General features: G+C 41.6%; 2 protein-coding genes across 3 annotated transcripts; both read left to right on the forward strand.

Moving 5' to 3' along the window:
* The first annotated feature begins 1,906 nt into the window (after positions 1–1,906).
* Positions 1,907–3,684, forward strand: pth4 (parathyroid hormone 4). Its single transcript, XM_070959807.1, has 2 exons — positions 1,907–1,989; positions 2,090–3,684. The coding sequence occupies exons 1-2, from the start codon at positions 1,910–1,912 to the stop codon at positions 2,358–2,360; spliced, it is 351 nt and encodes a 116-aa protein (XP_070815908.1). The 5' UTR covers positions 1,907–1,909; the 3' UTR covers positions 2,361–3,684.
* A 2,003-nt stretch (positions 3,685–5,687) lies between these two features.
* Positions 5,688–19,106, forward strand: cept1b (choline/ethanolamine phosphotransferase 1b). 2 transcript variants are annotated; one of them, XM_070958478.1, is made up of 10 exons: positions 5,688–5,878; positions 6,856–7,164; positions 10,323–10,497; positions 10,768–10,915; positions 11,009–11,150; positions 13,968–14,052; positions 14,350–14,481; positions 15,069–15,227; positions 15,714–15,839; positions 16,004–19,106. In XM_070958478.1, exons 2-10 carry the CDS (start codon positions 6,968–6,970, stop codon positions 16,124–16,126), a joined length of 1,287 nt encoding a protein of 428 aa, XP_070814579.1. In that variant the 5' UTR covers positions 5,688–5,878; positions 6,856–6,967; the 3' UTR covers positions 16,127–19,106. The 2 variants fall into 2 exon arrangements, with proteins under 2 accessions (XP_070814579.1, XP_070814580.1); XM_070958479.1 differs by lacking the exon at positions 13,968–14,052 and adding an exon at positions 12,243–12,327 and having other exon boundaries at positions 5,742–5,878; positions 16,004–18,089.
* The last annotated feature ends 1,711 nt before the right edge of the window (positions 19,107–20,817 follow it).

Raw genomic sequence — 20,817 nt, forward strand, 5'->3', positions numbered from 1 at the left:
AGTCATTTGAGTGTCTGATCGTCAGAGAAATGGCTGTCACCAACAGGGACCCTGTGAGTACCTTTAAAAGAGTCTCATCTCTTAACTCAGAGCGTGAGTTTTATCATTTTCATTTGAGTTGTCTGTTTTCATTCTAGTTTGCTTTTTAGTCGCACTTCTGTAATCGAAGTTTTCTCCTGTTGGTTTAAAAGCGACGTCTGTAAATGTGGTGATTTATGTTCAGCTCGTCCGTCTGCGTGGAACTAACAGCTCAGTGATTCTTCCAGGAAACAGAACAAACAAATGAAAGCTGAAAAGTTTGACTTGATAGGTCACTTTATTGTTCAGTGTGACGAGATGTGAACTGCATCTTAAAATCTGAAGGGTTTTCATTGATTTTCCTCTCACTGATCGACCGAACGCTGACAGAAGCAAACACACAGAGGCATTTATGTGGCTTTTTTAAACTTTGTGTTTTTCTTTTCTGCTTGTGCTTCAATCATTCTTCTGCCTGATTTGTTGTTGAGATTGGGGATTTGTACTCCTCAGCTCCTCCATGACCTGCAGTTACCCATAATGCCTCTCTTTGTGCGGAGATGCTGCGATGATATGCTGCTGTGTTCTAGTAGCCATACCAGACTATTTAGTCAGCCAGGAAAAGATTTAGTTTGTCCCAGCACATATGTCAAATGCAGTGTGCCAAAAACTCCAGGACGTCCTCCTGCATCTGCTTGCATTGTGCAGTGTGCGAGCCAGCATGTTTCCTGGTTATTCTGATCCTCTGAACAGCTGAAGATACGTCACAGTGACTGAGCCGCTGAGGGCAGGGTTTTTACAAAGTCTTGGTACTCTGTCAGTACCCGATCAGATCCTGCCCGAGCAGTCCTGTACGTGCAGGTCAGGTCCCAACGCCTGGCTGATGAGTTATTCTAACCTTAACCGCTCACCAGTCATTCTAGGGCTGCAGTACAGATCGAGCAGTGAACTGACCTTACAAATCACACTTTTTCCTTTTACTTCAAATTTCACACTACAGACTGAAAAGGGTAGGAGAGCAAAAGGGTCAAAGGTCAAGGCACAATGTCAGCAGCTAATGCTAACTGTATTCATATGCATGCAACAGTGCATACTTTGTCAGAGCAGCTGCAGTACGTACTTCAAGTAGACAGAAAAAGAAAGCGATATGGAACGTAGCCATTATCGTCAGAAACTGTAAACCCATTTGGGGGGGGGGGGCATGCCTCTGATTGGCCGGTGGGGCTGTTCATCCTGCTCATCATCACATCTGCTGTCAAGAATCACAGTTTTAGAGAGTTAAAAATCCCAAAATCTTGATTTGGATTTGACTTTCAGTGATGCTCCACTCAAAATCTGTCATTTGAGTTTCAAACACTTAGAAGAAGAAGTCTGTGAAAAGTTTGCTTCTTCACAGGAAACTGCAGCTGTGGTTAGTCTGGTTTCTGATACAGATAAACAGCCCAATCTACAGTATATTCAGGCCATGTGCAGGATTTATTCAAGAAGGAAAAATGCATCTACGCATTAAATTAAATCTCCTGTAATGTTTTCGACATCAGGCAAATGGCCAAAATGACTAAGGACTGGTAAACAGGAACAAATTTATTTACATCCTGCGGACGTCATAGCCGCTGATCAAAGAAAAAATATAACACTTACATCCACCATCCTCCATCCTAATGTCTGAAAACATCCACAGAAACATGCCAGACCTCCTGCAGTAAGATCCTGCAGCCTGAGCTCAAAGCAGCACATTTGATTGTTAAGCATCCGGAGGAGTTTGGATGAGTGACGTATATGCTGCTAAATACTCAACTTGTGTTTGTCATTTTTAACTAAAAGACAATAAAAACACTTTTAAATAAGTGTTTTCATGTGAGTGTTTCTTGCTGTTTTGTTGCGGAAGATGCAGATGTCCCACAGGCCTGTGCTGTGGCTCACTGTCCTGCTATTTGTCATCTTTACCACCGGCCAGTGTCAACAGAACGAAAGGTGAGGTGCCAGAGTGCAACATTTTTACATGGTGCAGGCTGTGACTGACTTACTGAGTCCTGGTCCTGACTAACAGATGCTCTCTCTGTCCTCCCTGCAGCCGCCGAGCGGTGACCGAACACCAGCTGATGCACGACCGTGGCCGAAACATCCAGAGTCTCAAGAGACTCATCTGGCTGTCCAGTGCCATCGAGGGTCTCCACACTGCCCAGACTCGGTCTGCTGCTTTCAGACCCACAAAGGTCGTGAACCTCGCTCTGAATCCAGCACTGGTCCCTGCTGCTGGAAGCCCCCAGCCCACCCGGGTGCAGAGCCTCCTGAGAGACTTCTTTAATCCCTACCTGATTCAGCTGCCAGACAGAGAGCCCTAACAGCACATTGCTGAAGCTACTGTACACATACATAAATTATTATTTGTGTCCATCGTTTGAACAATAAAACACTTAACGCACAACAACGAGAACACCCTGTCAGCTGTCAACGAGTCCAAATGTCTTCAAGAATTTAAAAGTAGATTCAGATTTTAATTATGAAGAAATATTTGAGTTTGAGCTGCCTGAAGGTACTTTGCCAGTGGGCAGAAACACGTGTTTGTTTTACTGTATGATCACGTTATATATCATATCGAGGGCTGAGCAATGGAACCAAAAAATAAAACTGTTTCCAAGCAATGAAATGATCTTCTCCATATCAAATACGATTGAAACATATTTTTAGTGGAGCAGCAATAACAAAAGATCTGCGTCACTCCTCAGTCCCTGATGCTTCATCCACAGTAACAATCAGTTTGCACTCACTGATTCATCGGCCTTGTTTGTTTGTGCAGGCAGCTAATGTTAGCGACCCGACTAATGACAAAATAATGTCGCCTTGTCAATAAACACGAGGAGAACACACAGATATCAGTGTGTAGAGTTATTTTTCAGTCAGTCTCTCATATTGACCATGGGATCCTCTGTTAGCCTGAAGCAGCTGGAGACACATCAGCCATGTAAACTGTGTCGGCTGCACATTCACTGTAACTGTCACAGTTTGTAGGATCTGTGTTCATCTACCTTTTGACTGACTTTCATGCATGTTCTTACTTCCAGGATGTAGACATTTTACACATCATAATAAAAGTAAAATTTGAATTGTTTGAAATAATTTGACATACTGCCCATTGCTACAACTGTCAAACTTACATTTGTTCCTCTTCTCATTCTCGTCAATTGAAGACAAACTCATACATATGTTTCTGTGTTGTTCAGAAGATATGAGGTTTTAGGGTGACAGGCAGTCATAACGTTCACGTCTGCCATTGGAGTGAACAGACGCAGGACCTGCTGCTGGTCTCCTAAGTATCTAAATATTAAGAAAGTCCACATTGACATAAAATAGGGATAGAGCACCATTTTGAAAGGCAAGATAACTTGAAGGATGAGGGGCAGCAAATTATACGTTCGGCAAAGCATTCTCTATGATAGTGCACAAACTAGTTCTGTAACAGTACGCAGACTTACATCAACATAGCATTACTCTGTTAGAGGACTAGCAAAGCTGGTAACTTGACTAAATTTGATCATTTTGTGTTTGTTATAATGTCCAATAAGAGGGTGCCGTCATATTAGCCTGTGCTGTCGTTGATGGTTTCACCACTTGATGTCACTGTTTTTGTGCTTGCTGTAGATTAAAGACATACTAATTACCTAATGACAATACTTTGACCTAGTTTACATTTGTTACATCGTTGTTTGCTGATGAACGTGAGCTATTTCTAGTTGTTAGCCTGTTGGCTATTACGTAGGAAAGTCTTCAAAGATGACAAGAGACAACATTATAATAAACACTGATTGGTCACAGGAAGGGAAACTATCATTTTCTGCTACAATAGTTTGGTTAGTTAGGACTTTATTCCATAGCTGTTAAGATAAACTTTCCATCTCTGTGAGGCAACCAAACGACACAGTTTTAGTATTAATCTAACTGGTTTCAGCATGTGGTTTGGTGGATTTTGCATCCTAATTTAAGACAGAACTTACAAAGAGCTGGTGCAACAGGCCCCTGAACCTTGTAGCATGAGTCCACCACCCACCTTGACTGCCTCTCTGTGTGATGTACAAGAGTTTTTCCATCAATTGAAAACCTGTTGCTCCTGAACAGAATGAATGGAGCGACATGGTTCGGACGTGGTTCTCCAGGTGGCTGAAAGCTGGCTTCAACACAGCTGGGACTCATCACAATCAAGCACAGCATAAAGACTGCAGCTGACTCATTGCCAGATTGTTTCTGCTGCTTAGTGGTGTAGTTGGCTGTTTATCAGTGCTACCTGCAAGTATAAGTGAATATTTAGTTTTTGTTCTCTCGTGTTAATCCTGCCCAAACATAACTTTGTCTGTTTGAGCTTATCATTTGCCAAACCCCACTCAACTAACCTTTACAATGAGCCTTTACAAAATACAATGACACAATAGACCTGTCAAGTTTTGGATTTCATCACATGATGAAGAGGCATGTGTAGAGCTAGCATTAGCATGTTCAGCTAATTAGCTTGCTACCAATTCACAGCAGTAATTTAGAAATGATTCCAAAGCCGAGAGTTAGCATGTGATTAGCTAACTACATATTACATTTTGTCCTCAATAATACTGTAAAGTAACATGGCAAATTAGCTTTGTAGTACAGGAACAAAGCTGCTCTTCTGCATTCATTTCAATGGATCAGTGACTGGTGATGGTGTTGCCTTTTTATCTGAGATTTTTTAGCTTTAGCCTCAGTAGTTAGCTAAGCTAATTACACCTGGTAAAAACTAGTGACAGAGAGCAGAGGCTTCTTCAGTCTACTTACATTTGAAATCAAAGACCCATTTTCAGGTTAGCTCAAAAAATTCCAACTCTCCACGGGGGAGACTGTTTTTTCCAGAAATACCTGTTACTACAACTACTCCACCTGCTTCCACTGAGACTTGGTTCCCGTGGTCCCTGTGTCCAGCATTTCATGTACATAGACAATGTGTTGCACTGCACTATATGTCGAAGTGGGCAAAATACTGAACCCCAAATTGCTCCTGATGCTGTGCCATCATTGTGCCAGTGTGTGTGATTGGTTAATGCTCGTAATGAGCAGGTGTGTGTGTGAATGGGTGAATGCAGACTTGCTGTAAAAGTGCTTTGAGTGGTCATCAGACTAGATAAGCATTTTATAAATATAGTCCATTTACCATAAAGTCCATTTATCTTCCTTGATCTGTCTCACAATCACTCAGCTTCCTGGCACAGGTGGAAAATACTTGCTGACGTGATAATAAACAGAGGATAAACTGTTGTCTTGACAATCACAGCTCCTCATTTCCTGCCGTTTCTGCATGTTTACATTCAGCTCACATTGACCTTTTCATAGTTTGTTTACCTCATTTTCAGTTCAATAATTACTGTTCATCACCTTGACCCCGGTGAACTATTAAAGACTCTATCTGTAATCAAAATGTGAACAGTGTCCTACAGGAAACAGGCTAATTTCTGAGAGAATAAATGCTAATTTAAATAATACAGTCTTTGTCATGTGGAGAGCAGAACCATGCCATGAAGAGTCTCAGTTGGCAAAAATCAGATAAGAGGGAGGAGGGCTGGCCCGGCTCTTCCTGGGAGTCTAAACTCAGGGCACAAAAACCGAGGGAAGACGACAGCTACGCGAGATTTCCGTGATGGCTAACGTTAACTAGCTTGCTGTGTGACAGCCACAGTGACACCGGTCGTGGTGATCCATCTTCAGGTGCAAACGTTCCTCCGGTACACTAAGTCATACAGAGAAACTTTAAAACTAAGCGCCCACAGAGGGGTCCTGTCTGTCGGCTCGAAGCGCCCTCGCCGCCCCTTGGACTGTCCGCGGCTCTCGTCCTTTCATCGGCCAGGTCAGTCGGTGTTATATCCGTCACTTCACCAACTCGCTAGCTGTCTTTGGGTTAGCTAGTCAAGCTAGCTGGAGCTAACCGCAGTCTTCACGGGAGGTGTCAACAGTATACTTTGATTTAATCAATATCCTAAATGGGCAGTGATATTTTTGAGCAATGCAAGTACGAAGAAGTGAGAAGAACCCGACAGCAAGCGAGTAACTTTGCATAATCAAACTGACACAAGTCTTCGGTAGCTACTTGATAAGCGAACGTTACAAGCCCAGCTAATGCTAATGTTCAACATCAGCAATACTGATGTTAAGTTAGCTAACAGCAAGTGGCTATGCTAGGCAGCGTTAGCAGACTGTTGTCAGTTCAGCTCATGTGTTGCTGACAGTCACAAATAGTTTCGTAACACAGATACGATCCGTTAAGTGGATCTTTGATAATGTCTGTGATTTGTGTAATGTTAACAGTTAGCTGATTAAACACTTGTTAGCAGATTATCTGCTGGTATCTTTTTCTTCTGAGTCTAACATGTCATAGATATCAGGTAGCACTACATACCTGATGTAATTAATCGTACAATAACCGTTATGTATGACCGTTATGGGCAGTTTCTGACCGTTTTGGTCACTGGAGGCTGATGTCCACTGACGCCCCTGAGGGGTCTGATCTTTGATCTGCTTTGATTACTGATCAATCATGGCAATCATTTTTCAAGCAAAAACACCAAGCATTCTCTGTTTGGAGCTGCTCCAATGTGAGGATTTACTGTTTTTGTGTTTTATGTCATTGGAAACTTAATGTCTTTGGGTGTTGAACTGACTCATGACCAGATGATTAACAAATAAACTGAGAAAATACTCATGAGATGTATCAGTGATGAAAATGATTATAGCCTGAGTGAATGCTTCATGGGTTTTGTGAAGCTGTGTTCATATATTGTGATGTTTTCACAGGATGGTGTTCTGATATTGGTTTCATTTTTCCAGGTATTGTCCAGCCTCATCCAGCCCCATTGTGGATCTTTAGCCCCTTCAGCAGGACAGTGGCAGTGGCAGAGGCAGAGCCATCAGGGACCAGACCAGCAGGCAGCAGGGCTCCATGAGCACGACGGGGCAGCAGCAGGGGGGGGCCTTGCGTTCTCGCCGAGGCCTTGTTCGGGACAAGGACCCTGGGCAGGGCATGGGCATGGGCATGGAGGCGGCCTGCTGGCTGGCCCCCGGAGTGCTGCGCCGGCTCATCGAGCTGCCCTCGCCCCCCCTTTCCAGACACCAGCTCAAGAGACTGGAGGAGCACAGGTAGCAATGAATTCCGCTTTGCAGATCGAGGCAAAGTGAAATAAAACTTTATCGTATGTGGAGTTATTTTAATGTTATGCACAGTAAGTTTCAGCAGTGATATGTACGGTGATACACAGAGATGTCCAGAGGTTAAGCAGTCTGATATGGAAGGATCCAGTGTGTGTTGAGTAGATGGCATCATATGTGGCTCTCCTGTATGAAAGTAGTGTTTGTTCTGTCATCAAGCTTTGTCAGCTTTGAGTACACACTTCACACTTGGTTGCTGTTAGGGCGCCCCTGGTTTAGTTAGTTATTGTTTTCTGCAAATGAACTGTTTATATGGTCTACACAGTTTGAAACAAGATATGATTGTATCAAATATGTTCACAAAGTTGTTTCAACTTGAAGAGAATCAAGTAAAATAATGCAGCTGTTTGCCTTTTCAGTCCGTCCAGAGTCAGTTAAAGAAACTGTCGTTAATGCCATATGTAATATCATTAGGATAATAAGTTAGTAGTATACATAGCATTACTGAGTAATATTCAAATATGTCATTCAAAAGTGGCATTGTGTTCAGTGATAACAGCTGCACAGTTGTCCAGTTGTGGTTAAAATAAAACACTGCTGCTATGTCAGGTCTGACAATGACTTCATGTTGGACACAACACGGAAACCTAACTGATGATGACTCTGGTCTGAAGCTGTTTGGGCTCATGTTTGCTTCACAGTTCTGAATGTTGGAGACCAGACTGTCAATCAGAGCTCTCCAAAACAGAAAACACTGCTACCTGAAAGGGCTGAGTTATGTTCAGGATAATATTAATGTTCAAATGATGAATGTGTATGGTTCTGGATGAGAGTATTTTGAATAGGCTGCTCTTTGGTTATAAAGTGGAAAAGCTGTTAACACACCTATAACTCTCGTCACATGGTAGCACATGCAGGTAGGATGACTTTACAACTTAAGTGGCCGAAACTCCTACGAAAAGCTGACGTGCTTGCCGGCTTGTTTTGCCTGCAAAGGTTTAAAGGTTATATATGAGATTTTGAATCTCCATTTGTTATCAGGGATCCACTGATCCACTTTTTTCAGTACTGATTCCATTTGAATTCGATCGATTTAATAATTGAATTTGGATATCTGCCAGTATTGAGTACTGATGCCAGTGTTTCATCAATAAGCTGTATTGTGTGGCGATAATGCCTCAGTGTGTGAAGGGGACAGATTGTTCTTTTTTTGTGCAAGGCAACATCGGGCTTGACTTAAACATTGCTTTCCTAACCCAGCAGGAACGTAGGCTCAAACATAGAATTGAACTGAAAAGATTTGCCCGACTGAATCGAATCAATATGTGACATCAGTACTGAATTGGTGCATCCTTATTTGTTATAGAGAGAGAGTAAATAGTGAAGAAACGTCACACTCCCTCTGTGCTTGTCGTCATTTGAGCTTCTCTGTTCTTTGTTTTGGTAGCCGGGATGGTCGTGTGTGCATGTCGGTGCATGTGAGTCCCTCCCTGTGAAACTGTTTGCCCTCGTCGTGTTCATAAAGAGACGAAGAGGGTGACTTCCCACCCTGGATTGGAAAAGTGAAAGCGCAGTGTGCCGTTCAAAGCGGTGCGGGTGGCGTCCCAAACATTCAAACTTCTGCTACCTAAAGCATATTTTACCTGATGTTTTAGGTAGCTAGCGTTAGCAGGATAGTTAGCAAGCCCATAATTATATTACATGGATTAAGGTCACTCAGCAGATCAAAAAATAGCTCATCAAGCTGAATACATAAGTGATGTTACTAAACTCTACTGTGAAAATCAAGATTCCAACCAACAAACTAACACCCAGCTCACCTCGTCACTTGACATTGTTCACAAAACAGTAACTTTATTCAGTTGTTTATCCCACTGCGTGTTCAGAGGTCTTATTGAGGGCCCTGTCTGTCACACCAGCTAAATTGTCATTGAAAATGTCCTGCAAAATGATCTCTACAAAAGAGTGGGAACCCAGTAAAACAATGATAGCATCTTTGTCCTCGAGCTGACATTCACACTCAACAACTGCCGACCGTCTGAAGCTGATGTGAGACGATTATCGACTTTATTTTCGTAGAAAAAGATTTGTTGCTTTGTTGGTCTTTCGTGAACAGCAAAAGACATCGCCTTCTCTTTATTTAATCAACCAGTAAAATTATACAGAGCGTTATTCTCCATAAGGGAACAGCTCTTGGCCAAGTGTAAATGTACAGACGCTGACTTGCTGAGAGCTCATTAAACAAACAAGAGCCAGGGTTCACGTTTTAAGCCTCTGTGCTGCTGAGGCATCGTGTTGGTTGTCATCACATTCTCGTGAACATCTCATAAAACATTGAGGGATTTTTTTTCAAATTTGGTGCAAATGTTCACTGGGACTCAAGAAAAAACTGAATAGATATTGGCGGTCAAAGGTCACTGTGACTTCATAAAACACATTTTTGTCCATAACTCAATAACTTACCGGGTTGAAGATGTGAGTGAAGCTTCCATATTTTCTTTGCAGCAACATCCACATTCGAATCATCGTAGTCGCTGATTGGTTCTGTGGATATCGAGCTTCTGGTGACTGTCGCTGCACCATGTGATGGTGTCTCTCAGTGAAGGCAGCATGTTTCTCACAGAAAACTATTCACTGGAATCATACATGTCAATATAGTGAGAACTTCCATTTCACCAAAAATTCACCTTTTATAAAATTCCTTCAAAGTCTTAACTGCATGTATTGCATTAGTCTGGACAGACAGGAATATAAACTGCAACTTGACTGGTCACTGGAGGAATACAAGCATGAGGAGGTCATTCTAGTTTTTCTCATGCAAACTAACAGAATTGACCTCGATTGTCTACAGTTAAGGTGACATGTTTCATTGTCGCTGATGGAATCAGTGGTTTCCAGCTTGAGCTGTCACTTTCTACAGCTTTTTAAGACACTTAATTATGCAAGTTCTGATCAAATTTGCAGCTCTTGTGATTTGAAAATTTCACTTAAAATAATTGTTCAGCCTGGATGAAAGTCAACGACAGTCCAGCCATTGTCGTGATTCCAGTGTTCTCTTATCTTCATCACTGTTTGCTCCATCCTGGCAGGCAGGTCAATCACCAGGTTAAAGTCATCCAGGCCTCACCTGGCTGTTCTGGTCCCTGCAGGTACAGCAGTGCTGGACGCTCCCTGCTGGAGCCCCTAATGCAGCGTTACTGGGAATGGTTGGTAGGACGAGTCCCGTCCTGGATTGCCCCCAACCTCATCACCATCATCGGCCTGGCCACCAACGTCTTCACCACCCTCGTGCTCGTCTACTACTGCCCAACTGCCACTGAACAGGTTGGTCATCTGGGATGTTAACCTGGGTGGTCTTTTTGTTAAACCAGATTAAAATGCAAGAATTCATGTTAAAACTTCGCATTCACTAATTAAATTTCAGAAGAAATTTGCTCTAAGTGATGAGAGAAGCTGCAGACTGTCCGGTCATTAAGACTAGAAAACCTTGGGGTGTCTCAGTTTCTTGAGAACCTGGAGTTCATTGCTTCAGCTTTGTGTTTGCGGGCTTTGAGGTAGAGTGAGTGACCGCTGCTTGAATGTGTGTTGTTTCAGGCTCCTCTCTGGGCGTACCTGCTATGTGCTGTGGGTCTGTTTGTCTACCAGTCATTGGACGCCATCGACGGGAAGCAGGCCAGACGCACCAATAGCAGCTCTCCGCTGGGCGAGCTGTTCGACCATGGCTGTGACTCCCTCTCCACCGGTCAGTTTTGTCCACTTTGACGTCGTTCGGCTGCGTCCCAGTGAATCTGAAGCCCTTTTAACTCTGACTGTGTTCGTGCGTTTGTCTCTGCAGTGTTTGTGGTGTTGGGAACCAGTATAGCCGTGCAGATGGGTACCAACCCGGACTGGATGTTCTTTTGCTGCTTCGCTGGGATGTTTATGTTCTACTGTGCCCACTGGCAAACATACGTGTCAGGAACGCTGCGCTTTGGCATGTGAGTCGACAAAAGCTGCTTGTTTTTTTTTGTTTTGTATTTGTTGTTTGAAGGTTGTTTTTTTTTTTAAAGCGTCAAATCCAGCCATTAGTCTGCGAAGAAGGTTCATCTCAGGAGTGAGAAACCAGTCCTTCACAAGTCTGAATGTGACTTCTTAATACTGCCACCAATACGATACCTGAGTTTTGTGGTTCAGCGGCATCACGGCTGCCCAGCGTTTTGTTTGTAGTGTTTTCTTGGATTTCTTGAAGACTCTAATTTATATCAGTCTGATTCTTTTAAACCCGAAATTCATCCTGCACTCATTCATTCACTCACGTCACATTCAACATTCAAACGTGTATATTTCCAAATTCACTGACACCTGTGGAGGCTGTGGAGAGCTGAAAATATTAACATCCAGTTAAGTGGCTGTTTCTCACCTCCACACACAGACCTGCAGCATCAAGTCTGAGGCTGCGTCCACACTAACACTTTATCAGTATAAAACAAAAACTATCTCTATCCAGATGAGCGTTTTAGCACCGTATCAGAAATAATCTCCACCTGACAACATTTATCACATGACCATCGCACACTGGGTGTACATGCCAGTGCTCAGTGTTTGCCTCCTGAGCACTGGAGGGCAGCAGTAGCATGATGAAATGCAGAATTTAATTACAGCATAGACAACAAGATCAGCAACTGCTGTAATTTGTTATACATGTTGAATTAACCGCTGGTAGCAGGGCTTAACTTCTTCAGGAAAAGGATCATGTGACATGACGAATCAGGAAGGACACGTGACTGATAACGTGCGATAAAACCTGAGCGACTGCGTCAAGTCTCCATTTCAATCTGAAGTTGTAGGGGTTCTAACCCGCCGGAGGAGTGTGGTCATGAGGCGAAAACATGGCAAAATTTCCGTTTCAAAACATAAACGTATTAGTGTGGTCGTAGCCTGAAACGTGTCCGGGTGCATTTCTGAAATCTGAAAACACATTCATCACTTTTATTTTTTGAAAAGAGGATGAACTCGTTACAGTGTCATCAGATGACAGCAGTTAGATGTGCAGTCGAGCTGGAGTAAACGTGGATGTATTCTGTGTGTAGATTTGACATAACAGAGGTGCAGATCTGTCTAGCAGGATTACAGATGCTCACAGCCAGTGTGGGTCCCTGCCTGTGGAACTCAACGGTAAACCTCCCGGCTGCTGCTGCATGGCTCACTGCTGTCTGCCGTCTCCTTCCACACTGACCGCTGACCTCCACCGAGTCACAGTAAATTCACAGCGTGTCCTGCTTAAAGGTGCAGTCATTAAAATACGGCTCCTCAGTAACTCAGCTGTTTTATTTATCTATGCAAATTCTAAACTGGGATTTGACTGAACTTGAAATTACTAAATTAGACAAACGCTCTTATCAGACGGACACATGTGACTTCAGCCAGCAGCTAACGCTAAAGAAGAAATGCAAATATAATGATAAAGGTACAGCTTTGCATTTAATTCCAAACACCACCAAAACGAGGCACAGTGAGACGCCTGCTGAGTGTGTGGAAATCTAAGCTCTTGTCTGTTTTATGTCACTATAAACTGACTGTGTTTGGGCTTTGGACTGTTGGTCAAACAAAGCAAACGTCCACTGATTTCTGATCTTTTACATGCAGGGTTTGGAGAGCTTTTTAAGAATAAAATTCAGCCACTTTTCAAGCACTTTCAAGGTACTTAATCCAACATTTCCAAACTCTCAAAGCCTGTATCATCACACCTAAATTGTTGGTAGAAATGAAATATTGAATTCTTTATACTCACAGCAATCAGAGTATTTCGTCATTTGGGTTATTTTACCAGCTGTTTATATTAACTTTGTATGATTTGATCATGGTTATTTAATGCTCGCTAATTTCATTGCCAGGAGACAACAAACAGACGTCAGCGGGATCATTTCAGTTCAAATATTATAAGATTTTTTGGTCATAAGACATGATTGTAGATGAAACACCATTACGTTGACAATCAAGAATTTTTCAGAGCATTTCCAAATTATAAGTATAATGCTAACCTTGAAAACATAACGGTTAAAATTAAGCATTTTCCAAACTTTCAAGGCTTTGTATGAACCCTGTATAAATTAAACGTGACATTGAAAATCTCTAAATTAAAAAGTTAATTGATAATAGAAATATTTGTTAGTAGCGGCTGTCCTAAACACACATCCAGACAGGCTGCACCTGTTCAGAAAGTTTCAAGGAAACATTCTGGAAAATACACTTCAGGTGTTCAGATGGATATCGGTCTCAGTCTGCGGTCAGCACAGATCTGGAGTCAATATGTAGTTAGCTTAGCTTAGCTTAGCATAAAGACTGGAAACAGCTACACTGGTTCAAAACGACACCTACAGACACATCTGAAGCCAGATAATGAACACATCCTGTCTTATTTGTTTAATCCGTACATAAACAGAAACATCTTGTTGTTTCATGGGGGTTATGAACACAACAACGTTTAGCGACCAGTGACCAGGTGCAGTGACTCCTGCAGTCTCACAGCGATGACAAGACTGTAAAACATATCAGTAGTCGTTGAGGGAACAGAGAAGTGACAGAATCCTTTTTGTGAAAAGAGCCAGTGAAATTTTACTGATTGCACCTTTAATGCATCAACTCTGCTGTCGAAGCTTAAAGCTCCAAACGAAACGGTTAACAGGAAGAAGCCGACGGCGTGTCATCAGCTCCGTGCCCAGCAGCGTGTCGTGGAAGGAGGCTGTAGGATGACTGTGTGCTGGTAGATGTCACTAATCCTCACTGTGAACTCTCTGCTTTCTCCTCCCACTCAGCATTGATGTGACTGAGGTGCAAATCTTCATAATAATCATGTATTTGCTGGCCGCCGTGGGAGGATCTGCTTTTTGGCAGTCACTGGTAATTGTGATTGGTTCTAATTCTTAATGAGACTGATGATGCCATAATAATGTAAAGATGTTTATGTCAGTACGTAAAATGCTGCTCTAACGTTCTTGTTTTGACTGTTTTATTATAATTGTCAGCAGAAACTAGGCGCTCTTCTCTAACATTACTCACAATGCTTGCATTGTGGATGTAACTAACAAGCTACGAAACTAGCAGGAAGATTAGAGTGTGATCAACACACACTTTGATGTCATATCTGTGTTTTAATATTATTTCTTACTTTTGGTGTTTTTCTGTCTTTATTCCCAGATTCCGATCCTAAATATCCAGATGAAAATGGTTCCTGCCATCTGCACTTTTTTAGGAGCCATCTTCTCCTGCACCAATTACTTCAGAGTTATATTTACAGGAGGCGTGGGCAAAAACGGATCCACAATAGCAGTGAGTCTGGAAACTGCCTTTCCGCTAAGTTAGCCCTGTGTCCCAGAACGGACCAGAGGGAGGATGTGGTTTTACCAGATAAATCAGGACAGAAATGCTCCTAAGCTAACTTTGTTTAGTCTCGGTTAGCGTTAGCACTACTACCAGCCGACACCTGCCACTGGAATACCATGAATCATGTTAGCTAGCCAGAGCCAACAGATACTGTACTTTACTCGTGTGTAATTTTACTGGTTGCTGGTACTTTTTCTTTTTTCCAAATACTGAAAGTAGTGTAAATTGTCACTCGAGCTCAGTGTGTATCACCACTCTGGTCAGACGCTACAGCACTCATTGCTAAATCTCAGGGTCACTGTGACTGTAATAATTGGGTCCATTTGACTAATCCCAGATCAAACGCCTCAGCGTGTAACTGTGTAAACTTAATGTGCTTCAGTTCTTTTTTAAGCATTTGTTTCTAAAGCTTTTGGCTCAAATATGAGCAGCTGGAAGTTTCAGACCAGAATATGCAGATTGTGTTCTACTGTGTGTTTCTACTGATATGAACCATCTGTGTCTTCATTGTGCTTTTGTGTCTCTGTCCTCAGGGAACCAGTGTCCTCTCTCCGGTCTTACATATTGGTTCAGTTATAATTTTGGCAATGATGATATACAAGAAGTCTGCTGTCCAGCTCTTCGAGAAACATCCGTGTCTTTATATCCTGGCGTTTGGCTTCGTCTCGGCCAAAATCACCAATAAATTAGTTGTAAGTCAAACTGACTTTTTAAGAAGAGGGAGGTCGAACATAATGCTGCTCACAGAGAGAGAGAATGAAAAATGTAGAAACTTGAACTCAGATAGTAAAAAGTTAAAGGAGCATTCGGAAATGTGTCCGGTGTGGAAGTGCATATGTTAGCATAGCTTCATTCAAATAAATAAAGGTTTTTATTGAAACCGCTGACGGTCACCTTCCAACAGCTCTGTAATATCACCTGTTGCCTTTTGAACTGATTTGCATCTTTACTTTCAGTTTCCTGATTTTACCACATTAGTTATGAAGGCTTTGAGATAAAATGAGATGAATATAAAACCATCAAATAAAAACAGTAAAATGCACCATAAATATCTAACATAAGTACCATAAATGGAAAAGATGAAAACAAAATGTACTTCACAGCAAATGTTCATCATTTACACATTTAAACAGTCGTGTTGTGTTTGATGCTGACTGCGTGTTTTTTTTTGTCCACAGGTAGCACATATGACAAAAAGTGAGATGCATCTCCACGATTTAGCCTTCCTGGGACCAGGACTACTGTTCCTGGATCAGTATTTCAATAGTTTTATTGACGAGTACCTGGTGCTGTGGATTGCACTGGTGAGTACACTAAGAGCCCGTTTCTGCCATGAGAAGAAAATAATACTTTAAATGTTTGGAATGACGAACATGAAAAAATGAAAATTTCATGAGTAAATAATAATAATGATGTTTTTTTTCCTGTCAGTCTTCAGTCAGTGACAGTGTTTCTTTCTCTCCTGCAGATCATTTCCTTTTTTGACTTGGTGCGTTACTGTGTCAGTGTTTGCAACCAGATTGCCTGCCATCTTCACATTTTTGTTTTCAAAATCAAGCCTTGTTCAGTGCTCAGTTCAGCTCCTCACTGAGGACACGCCGGCCATGACTGACTCTGTCCCTTCCTGTTCGTCGCACTCATCTTTTCTTCCCTCTGTTTTCCGCGTAGAGATGCAGGGGATGACGTGGTGTAAAGTATGTGCTTCTGCCAACTGAATGTGAGGACAAATAATATATATTAAGATACTGGAGTATTACTGTCATTGTTTCTTTTTCACCAGTACAGAATTTGTACTGGTTTCATCTTCTGCCCCAGTAAAAAGAATTCTCCTTCTGGCAAACTCATGGTCACACAGAGCAAATATTTCAGGAGAGTCCAGGTGCTACTCAGTATGTTCGAGGAGAGAAACTTAAACTGAAGTGTGTTTTAACTGTTCTTGTGCAGAGAAAATGTATAGGAAATCAAACTCTTTGCTTTTCATGACTATAATTTTTGTAATATTTGCATAACTTTACCTTTTTGCTATTGTAAATACCAAACTGTTAGTGTCCGTGCTTCTCTTTTAAGTTAAAAATCCTGCTTTGACTCATGTAGAAACCTTCTCTTCATGTGTATGATTTTTTGACTTTATCTCCTGCACATTACACCAGGCTGTGCCACTGTTTCACGTCAGCAAAATGCAGTTTTGGGGGAAACTTAATGTCAACTTAATCTTTTTTTTTTTTTTTTACATATCAGAGTGTTCTTTAAAATATTCACTGCCAGTGTTTTTTGTTTAGTTTGTCGACTGAAACCACTTGGTTAAAACCACATGTGGGACTTTTTGGGCACTATTCGAGTCTGGGCTGGGAATTTCGGTGTATTTATTGTCACATGTAACGTTAGTTGCTGATATATTATTTGTTAATGCTTCATGGAGTTCGGCTTTCTCTACACTCTAATCTTTTACTGTAAATATGTTAGGAATCGTCACCACAGCGAGGTCAGATTCTTTCACACACATGAAGTAGCTAAACTCAGAGGTGTACTTGCTAGCATTGAGAGCTCTGCAGATGAAAGGTACGGAAGCTCGTAAGTAGTCTTTTTAGGTCAAGAATGACTTTGATACTCAGAACATTTCTGGTTGCGGCTGCTTTGAATCAGTGCTCAGGTCAGAGTTACAGATCACTCCTCCAGCCGTTGCTCTGCTTCCTGTTACGTCTCGTCTCCACTTGATATTATTATGATGTGTATTTCTTATCATCAGCAAATCCCACGAAAGCACCAAACCCAATGATGAGTTAGTTTGTCTCTCAGTACCTTCTGACTCCTCTGCCATCGGTTCCTGCTGCAGATGTAAATCTTAAAAAATGCCTCACAAACAGAAGTTTCATTTGTAAAAAAGATCAATAACCTCCTTAAGCAGCTGATCGCTGTAGCTTATAGCAAACATGACTCAAACAGGAGGAAGTAGGGCATTTGTTGGGACAGTTTTCAGTGAGTGAATCTGCATTTTGTGTTTTACTGACTGTTTCCAGCAGCCGGACGGTGTTTGTGGCACTGAATCCAAAGACGGCGTGTGTTCACGTTAATGAGGAACATGTCAGTGCAATAATTCGTCTCACTGATGTTTTTTAATCGTTTTTACACAACCACGGAGCTCAGAGGAGTCAGAACGATTAGATTTTGGATGCAGAGATGATACTTGTCAGTGGATCAGTTCGTTGTTGGTTTGTGTTTTTTCTTTGGATTTGTTGACATTAACAGACTTATTTAAAATGAACGGCTGCCTGCCACCATTACGGTTATTTAAGTGAACGTTGCACTTCCTCTCTGTGCCGCCGGTGGATTCCACCTCTTAACTGAATCACCGTTTTCATAAGTTTTGTTTGTAACAGAACCATGTTCACATCATGTTTCCCCCAAAACTCACCTGCTGAAGCAGAACAGGTGCTCCTGGACTGAGTGTGTAGGGGATGAAGTCACACGATGACATCACAGTTTTTAAGGCGGTGACTGACGAGAATCAGATCAAACTTTTTGTTCCTGACAGTTAATAAAAACCTGTTTATTTGAAGTGGCTGCTGCTCACTCCGCCTCCACATCCACCGACATCACCTCACACTGTCACAGCACCTGACCCTCAGTGGGTGTTTAACGTCGCTGCTTCTGAGGAGAACCTGGAGCGACGGCCTGTGCGAATGTGGAGAACATGTTTGTGCTCAACAGCAGATTCGTTTCTTGCTTTTTAACATTGTGCCTGTTTTATTTCTGTTGATCGGTTCCATCTGCAGATGCTTTAATACAGTTTGTTTCCAGTGTGTAAGAAGGCCTCGAATGCAAAGTGTTGACTGTGACGAGAGTCAGTGACGAACAACAGCTTCAGATCAGCATCACTGTCTTAACTGGACGAGTTCAGGCTCAAGGTGGATTGATCGTAAACTGCAGTTATTAGACTGTTGGTCATTCAACGAGACAAAGTGTTAAAGGGTCACTTCACACAAATACAAACACGTGTCCTCAAATGCCTTGTGTTATCTTTAGATAGAATATTAGAGAAATAGAGTATTATGAGATTTATAGAATAAAGATGTGTATCATTAAAATGAAGCTGTGAGTAAAAAAAAAGTCAACGTATATTAAGTTGGATTTTATGAGAAAGTAGTGACAATTAAGTGATGACATAATGAAGGTTTGAGTAGTTTGGCTCACTGCTGATTGGAAAAAATACACTTCATGTTTCAGCAATAAAAACAGTATTTAAAAATATATATAGCAATATTTAAGAGCAGAGTTATAATACTTTGAAAAAAGAGTCACTGTGAGACCATGGTTGTAATTTTGAGAAAATTGTCAAATAGGAAGGTAAAGTTGTCCAAATGGTACTGAAAGGGGTCATTTATGAAGAAAGAAGTTGCAGCATTATGAGAATAATGTGGTTATACAGGGAAGGATTGTTTTCAACGGTCTGATATGTGACAGTCATGATTGTAAAGGCACGCTGCCAGTGGGGGGAAAAATACATTTGAAATTTTGAGATATTTGGAGTAAAATCATGAGTTAAGATGTAATTTTAATAAAAGGTTTGAATGAAGTCATGAGACTATAGTTGTAATTTTGAGAAAATATGTTAAGTTTTCAGTACTTGGAGCCCCACAGGCTGAGTTCCATCCACTTACACTATCTCAGTGGAGATCCTAATATCTCGACACATAAACTGAAAACCACCTGTGTGATTGGACACTGACTGGTTTGGGGAGGGGGGGGTTATGTTTGTGATCTGTGTGAAGTGACCTTTGAAGGAAGGCAGCTCAGTGTTTTAATGTGACAGATCACAACAATGTTGACTACAAATAGTCGTTCCTCGAATGTCACATTAAGATTTTTTTTTTTTTTCTTTAATCCTTTATTTTCTGCAGTGGACGTCTGAACAGCAGCAGTTCTCAAACTCTTTCTGGCACACGTCCCTTCAAAAGCTGGAAAAAGTTCAGGCCCCCTCACCCCACAGTTTTAATCACACATGACAGGAGAAGCAGTTCAGTAAGACAGGATCCGAGGCTCATATTCACTCACTCCCCCCGGTCGTCCACGGCCCCCCTCGCTGCTCTATGCCCCCAATTTGAGAACCACTGCTGTTCAGTCACGTCAGCTCACACTTGGTGTTTCAGGAGAACTGGGAAAAGAACTGATGCCCTGAAATGCATGTGTACTATACTGCTGTACAGTTTGTACCATATGTGGAGATTCTTTGTATAACTCACGACTGAACAACTCCTCACAAGAACTCAGCATCCACAGCTCATGTGCACATAGTTACTGATGTCAGGTCAACTCTCTCATTGTTACTAGTAAAAGTTTGCCTTAAACACGTTTGTTTTCTACTGTTTTGTACAGAGAAGCTTTCACAATGAGCATGTTGTCGGTGTGTGTGTGCGTCCACTCTGGAAAGCATGTGTAAACGTTTGTCTTCTGTTGTCCAGACTGCCGAGCTCAGGTAACTCACCAGTGAACAAAACAATGTGCTCCTAGACGAAAACAGTCAACAAGATCGCCTGACAATCTCTCCTTCACCTACCGATGTAAATAAATTTCATACCCTCATGTGGAAGCAGGTTTCTTCTTCTGTGTTTTACCGGAAACGGTCAAACTGATGGCTTCATGTCTTTGTTCTGATGATGCCACTGAAAACAACGTCCAGCATGGAGGTCCTCAAGTCCAAAGGATGGTATGTTTCTTAAAGGAAATGTTCAACGGTTTTGGAAATACGCTGATTCATTGGGTTATAATTTACAGTCTTATGCCGGTTTGCTAAAACTTCAGGTAGTTAGCATATCTTAGCACAAACAGCTAGCAAGGCTCCATCATATCGTAATAAATCAGACCATCCAGGCCATCTAATGAACATCAAAGTTAAATATATATATATATATATATATATATATATATATATATATATATATATATATATATATATATATATATATATATATATATATATGATTAAAAGTGTACATTATTAGTTTTACAAAGGATTTGTACCGAATTACTTCTTGGCCACAACTGGTAACTTCCTGGTGTCAGCTGCTGGGAGCCAAGAAATAATCCCACATAGAGCCCACGGTAAAAAGCAAATTAGCATTTTAATCTTTAGTTTTTATTTTGAAATAGTCACATTTACACTTTGATTTTTGGTCAGATTATACAAACAATGTAATGTGCTGAGTGATTTTAAGAGGTGGTTTGGACAGAGCCAGGCTAGCCGTTTACACTCTTTGTGCTAAGCTAAGCTAACAGGCTGCTGGC

This window comes from Chaetodon trifascialis, chromosome 3, assembly GCF_039877785.1.
Source record: "Chaetodon trifascialis isolate fChaTrf1 chromosome 3, fChaTrf1.hap1, whole genome shotgun sequence".
Taxonomy (NCBI): domain Eukaryota; kingdom Metazoa; phylum Chordata; class Actinopteri; order Chaetodontiformes; family Chaetodontidae; genus Chaetodon; species Chaetodon trifascialis.

Excerpts from the sequence above, each read along its gene's own strand:
- pth4 (XM_070959807.1), top strand. The coding sequence starts at position 1,910 with ATGTCCCACAGGCCTGTGCTGTGGCTCACTGTCCTGCTATTTGTCATC. Across the intron at positions 1,990-2,089 it reads CAGTGTCAACAGAACGAAAG|CCGCCGAGCGGTGACCGAAC; the intron begins GTGAGGTGCCAG and ends TCCTCCCTGCAG.
- cept1b (XM_070958478.1), top strand. The coding sequence starts at position 6,968 with ATGAGCACGACGGGGCAGCAGCAGGGGGGGGCCTTGCGTTCTCGCCGA. Across the intron at positions 10,498-10,767 it reads GCCCAACTGCCACTGAACAG|GCTCCTCTCTGGGCGTACCT; the intron begins GTTGGTCATCTG and ends GTGTTGTTTCAG. Across the intron at positions 14,053-14,349 it reads CTGCTTTTTGGCAGTCACTG|ATTCCGATCCTAAATATCCA; the intron begins GTAATTGTGATT and ends CTTTATTCCCAG.